Source organism: Argentina anserina, chromosome 5, assembly GCF_933775445.1.
Source record: "Argentina anserina chromosome 5, drPotAnse1.1, whole genome shotgun sequence".
In the NCBI taxonomy this organism is placed as follows: domain Eukaryota; kingdom Viridiplantae; phylum Streptophyta; class Magnoliopsida; order Rosales; family Rosaceae; genus Argentina; species Argentina anserina.
The window spans coordinates 25,411,398-25,417,397 of record NC_065876.1 but is presented as its reverse complement, the minus strand read 5'-3'; the positions used below and the strand labels follow the sequence as shown (position 1 = coordinate 25,417,397).

At 40.8% G+C, this 6,000-nt stretch overlaps 1 protein-coding gene across 1 annotated transcript; it reads left to right on the top strand.

The window, feature by feature from the left end:
* On the top strand, positions 1-1,571 carry LOC126796405 (protein ECERIFERUM 26-like). Its single transcript, XM_050523232.1, has 2 exons — positions 1-447; positions 693-1,571. The coding sequence occupies exons 1-2, from the start codon at positions 1-3 to the stop codon at positions 1,569-1,571; spliced, it is 1,326 nt and encodes a 441-aa protein (XP_050379189.1).
* The last annotated feature ends 4,429 nt before the right edge of the window (positions 1,572-6,000 follow it).

The following is a 6,000-nucleotide window of genomic DNA, read 5'->3' as shown; positions in this document are numbered from 1 at the left end:
ATGGTGTTTTCACCTGAAACCATCCACTGCCTCAAGTCCAGCTTGAGGCTGTCTTCGGTTGTCCCGGCGACGGTGACCGACCAAAAGCACAAGGTCCATGAACTGACTAACATGGACCTGGCCGTGAAGCTTCACTACATCAAAGGGGTCTACTTTTTCAAAAGCGACGCAGTTCAGGGGCTTACGGCACACGACTTGAAGAAACCTATGTTCCAACTCCTTCAACTCTACTTCGCCGTCTCCGGGAGGATAAGGAGGTCGGGGACAGGCCGGCCTTTCATCAAGTGTAACGACAGCGGTGTGAGAACTGTGGAGGCAAGTTGTGATGAAACCGTCGATGAATGGTTGGCCAGGGCTGTCAAGGATGATTCTGTGTTTGATGGCCTGGCTTACAATCAAGCTCTTGGTGATCCTGATCTTGGTTTCTCTCCTTTGGTGTTTATACAGGTAAGGCCACTCATTACTTTTAGTAATCTGGTTGGGTATAAGAATAACAAAGAAAATATACGCAGCTTATTGATATTAGTAAGAGATGACCCTACTCCGGCCAGTACTTTCAAGATACTTAACTTCGTATATTAATGTACGTAATGCAGCTAATTAACTCGCAACCTAACTTCTCCGATATAGTAAAGCTACATCCAATTCCATTGTATTCATTTCAATTGGTTTCGTGTGGTAATTTTAAGCAGTTCACTTGGTTTAAATGTGGAGGAATGTCAGTGGGACTTAGCTGGGCAAATGTTCTTGGGGACGCATTTTCAGCTTCAAACTTCATCAACCTCTGGGGGAAGGCCCTGGCAGGTCAGATGCAGCAGAAGTCCTTGCAAATACCAGACTCAGCAAAAGATGAATTTCAAGTTTCAGAACTTCCTAAACTAACACCAAGTGCCGTGAAAAGGGTTGATCTAGTTGGCGATTTATGGCTTACGCCCAACATCTCCAAGATGAAGACGCATACTTTTTATGTTCATGTAGAGAAAATTAACCGTTTTCTCTCCGACAAAAAATCCAAGGTCTCAGCTTTTGAAGTAATCTCTGCAATCATATGGAAATTCTTGTCCAAGATCAAGGAAAACGCTGAAGAGACAAGGATGGTGACTCTTTGTACAAACAAATCTGGTGAAAGAAAATTTGAGTTTCTAAGTAATGAGATGGTGTGGAGTACAGTTGAAGCAGATTTCTGGGTTGCAGAAGCTGAGGTCTCAGAGTTGGTGGAGCTCATTATGAACAAAAGGGAAGATGAGAATGGCATGATTGAAAAGATAATGGGGAATATTGAGACGGGGGATAAATCTGTAGACTTCATATCGTATGGAGCAAACTTGACATTTGTGAATTTGGAAGAGATGGAGATTTATGGGCTTGAATTGAAGGAGCAGAAGCCAGTTTATGCACATTACTCCATTAATGGAGTCGGTGATGAAGGAGTTGTTTTGGTGCTTCCTGCCGGGCCAAAAAGCGAGGGTGGAGATGATGTTGATGGCGATAGAACTGTGACAGTGATTTTGCCTGAAAATCAACTTGCACAGCTGAAAGTTGAGCTCGAAAGGAATTGGAGTATTGCTTGAAATTGAATTGCTCTAGTAATATGGTACTAAGTTAAGATTCGTAAGCGTTCGTATGAAATTTGTATCATTAATTGTATGACCTAAAAGACGAATACATTTATAGCTACGTGTACTCTACTCTTATTCTCTGAATGTCGACCGTGAAGATAAAATCATCAATCATCACTACATTTTGTACAAGAAACTAGAGCAAATAAGTAGTCATGCAATTTAGTATTACAAGAGTTTCTAACCTTCTTCTGCATGTCTCCTTTGTTTTGTACTATTACCTGAAGTAAAAATATTGCATCAACGTGTGGCAAAATGTCAGTCTACCATTTAGTATTATGTTGATTCGTCAGTCTACCATTACTATAACATGTTTTCGTTTTCCTTTATTGCTTAAGGATATTATCTAGGACTGGTTATTTCTCATCTAGGATTAGTTAACCTGTTAACTCTATTCATCCTTCGAGGCTTCAGTTAGAAATAATGTGGACTTAACATTATCCAAATCGTTACAAACGTACATATTTTGAATTGATTTGAAAAATAACAGAATTACATTGAAGAATGACTTATTCCGAGATACTCTCTAAGGTGTATATCCATTATTTGAGTTTGGAAACTTGTAATCGTTTGACCTGTTTAAAATGTGGATTGTGGTAAGTTCAGTTACTCTACTGATAAGGGTGATCACAATGAGGACTCTTTATGGGATTGGTCCAAGTTGTGAGGAATCGATCGATATAAATAACAGAGGAAGTCCCTAATTCAACACAGCTATTTGCATTCATAACAGCCCCATTCTGTTAGCTACTTGTGTTGACACTCAGAAGACATTCTTAGAAGTTATAGCAGCTCAAGGAATCAGACGTGCAGCTGCTGGACTCGGAACTTATGACGACAACAACCCCAGTGAGTATTCTTTACTGAACTAGAATATGATTCTTGTATGCTTGATGGTTTTGATTGAGATATTTAGTTGTGTTTATGATTGTGTGATTAAGATCCTTGTAACGACCCTAAAATGTCGAGCATAAAAACTCAAAATATTAAAGTTGTACAACACCAAAACAATCTCAACGAATCGAAATCATTTTAAATGCACATCGGATCATTACTGAGTTCACAATACAACTCAGACAACCAATTATTACAAACCAAATTGTAAATCAACATTACATAAAATGGAAATGTAATAATCCTCACAATCTCTCACAACTCACAAATAAATCCTCACAAGTTCTCACACACAAATCCGCAATAGAAACCTCATCACACTCAAGATAATGAACAACTTCGAGTCTCCGGAGTCGTCATTCGATTCCCACTAATCGACACCTGCAGTAGTATCCCCTACACCATCGAATTGGTGCAATGGGATTGAAAACACAAACCCGGTAAGCTTATAGCTCGTATGAGTAAAATGAAAATATAACTCGCATATCAATATATATGAAAATCCACAAATCAACAAATATAAATGTACTCATGAGTCAATGGACGGCCCATATGGTTGTCCCAAAAATATATGAAATGAAAGTGCTCATGAGAAATCGGGCAACCCTTCTGGTTACCCAAATACATTTATAATACGGGTACTAATGAACGCTGGTAGACATCTGTTACCCCTCACGTAGTACGCCGCTGATATTGGGTAACCACCTGCTACCCAACATCAAAATAATATGAGTACTCATGAGCAGATAACCACATGTTACCTCTCATACCGTACTCCGGCAGACATACTAGAGCTCTAACTGTATCGTAACTTTCACCCGGCCAAAGGCTAGGTTCCGACTTGCCAAACACGTACAATAATCTCACATCATATTGTACAAAAATCAAGTCCGAAGACAAATCAACATTTTAACAATCTCCATGTTAAAATCACGTACAATAATCACACATCATATTGTACAAATCAAAATCACATGCTCGATATACAATCTCGTCATCAAAATGACATCATCACGATAAAATCATAACAGTATATTATATAGCAAACTATATATATGTACCTATTTACCATTTATACAATATATATATATAATCTGCTATATCATATACATGTCATATTTCATAAACACGTCCGAAGACAAAACGTTTTAACAAACATCGTGTTAAAACCACGTACAATAATCACACCTCATATTGTACAAATTAAATCACATGCTAAATATTTAATTCTCGTCATCGAAATGACTAATTCCAATGAATTCATAACAGTATATAATATAGCAAACTATATATATATATATGTACTTATTACCATTTATACAATATATATGTAATTCACTATATCGTATACATGTCGTAATTCAATATTAAAAACTCTTGCAACATCTTGAATCTCCACAAGGGTAGATTTGTAAATATGTGAAATTTTAGTCACCTTAACAACTCGAGCGTAATTTCACAATTTCCGAAGATAATTCATTCCCTTGATTATCGATCACCTTTGAAAAGAAAAGAAAAGAATTTAGAAACGTTTCGTAAACCTTTAAATGCCGAAACAGTAATAATAAGTTACTGTTCAGCAATTTCTGGTTTCATGTATTTACTATTCACGTATTTTTATACAAATACACACCAATTACGTATCCTTGTACGTGTACATACTGTTTATGTATTTATGTACGTACGAATACTATTTAAATGTAAATACTGTCTCAGTAAATAATAATTACTGAATTATCCTTCTGAAATTACTTTTTACATTTACTGAAAGCAATTTACATTTACATTTACCGTACATAAATAAAATTTACATTTACCATACATAAATCACTTTTACATTAACCGTACGTAAAAATAAATTACAAATTTACCCTTCAGAAAAACTGTTCACGCGCTGCCGCACGTGGCGCGCGCCACCTCCGGCAGGCCGCGCGTGGCGGTCACGCGCCACTCACTGTGGCAGCGCGTGGGGCTCACGCGCCGAGCCCAAAACTAGCGCGTAGCACGCCACCGCCGCCCTATTTCTCTCCTTTTCTTCCTCCTCTTCCTCCCCACGGTCTCACGCCGCCCCTGACCCCTCCATGCTCCCACATGCGCCGCCTAAGGCGGCGGTGTTCATAATCCTCCGATCCCCACAAATCCAAACCAAATCCTCCAAAAATCATCAACAATCCATCACAATAATCACACAAGGTTAATCCTTACCTCAATCAACGTTTTGGACAATCGGATTCATCGGAGGAGTTCCAAAAATCGCTGTGAGGGCTCGGGTTCGAGGGGAGATGATCGCTGGCGTCGCTGCTCGAGGTGAGTCTCCCCGTGGGTTGATTCTTGTCGTGGAGGAGGAGGGCGAGCTCGTGGTGGTGGCGCCGAGCTCCTGCGATGCCGGCCACATCGAAATCGACGAACCCGAGGTCGAGCTCCGTCGGCGCTTCTCGATCCCCGCTCGGGGTGCGTCGCCGCTACCACCGGTCGCTGCGTCGTGGTCGCGCGGTCTCAGTGACACCGGCGGTGTCAAGCACGGAGGCCGGTGGAGGGAGATCGTCGGCTTAGAAGGAGAGGGTCGGGGAGAGAGAGTCGCGAGGGGGAGAGAGAAGGGAGGGAGGCGCGGGTGAAGGGTTTCCAGAAATGGAAACCCTAATTCATTCCCTTGATTTATCGATCACCTTTGAAAAGAAAAGAAAAGAATTAAGAAACGTTTCGTAAACCTTTAAATGCCGAAATAGTAATAATAAGTTACTGTTCAGCAATTTTTGGTTTTACGAATTTACTGTTCAAAGGTATCAGAGCCTAAGTGCGTATTTGGGGATTATCAATATCATCCGGGAGCGATGATCCGACTGCAGGCGGGCACCCATCACATGCTCCTCGGTATTTATATGTCGTCGGGTACGCGAGAGTGTGTTAGGAGCCACACCTTATTGTTTGGTCATTTAGGGAGTATCGTGATGATACTTCGATGATTCATCATATTCGGAAATTTCATGTTGATATCTGTTAAATCTATTTGGTTGAATTAGAGACTTCACAAGTATTGACTAAGTGTTTCATTGTTTGAAGGTGATGAACTCGGATAAGGGCCGAGGACAGGGCCAAGGACGGGCGAGAGGCCGAGGTCGAGGTAGGGCCGCGGACCAAGTCCGCAACGTGGAGAACCTTTATGAGGAGGCTGCTCCACCGGAAGAACAGGTTGAGCCTGTTGCTGCGGTTAGAGATGATGGACGAGTGTTGAAGCTGATCAAGGATATCAGTGCACTGTCAGCGCTGACTTTTCATGGTGGACTAGATCATATGGTAGCTGACCATTGGATCGAGGGTATGGAGACATATTTTGAGATGATAGAGTGCACAGAGATTAATAAGAGAAAGATAGCTACATTCTTTCTAAAAGATGATGCTCTAGACTGGTGGAAGAGTATGAGACAGACAGTGGATGTGTCTACATTCACATGGGGAGGTTTCACTACCCTTTTCCGAGAGAAGTATT

What these genes read in the sequence shown, in the direction of transcription:
- LOC126796405 (XM_050523232.1), top strand. Translation starts at nt 1, where the DNA reads ATGGTGTTTTCACCTGAAACCATCCACTGCCTCAAGTCCAGCTTGAGG. An exon ending in CTCCTTTGGTGTTTATACAG is followed by an intron (nt 448 to 692) that starts GTAAGGCCACTC and finishes AATTTTAAGCAG; the next exon opens with TTCACTTGGTTTAAATGTGG.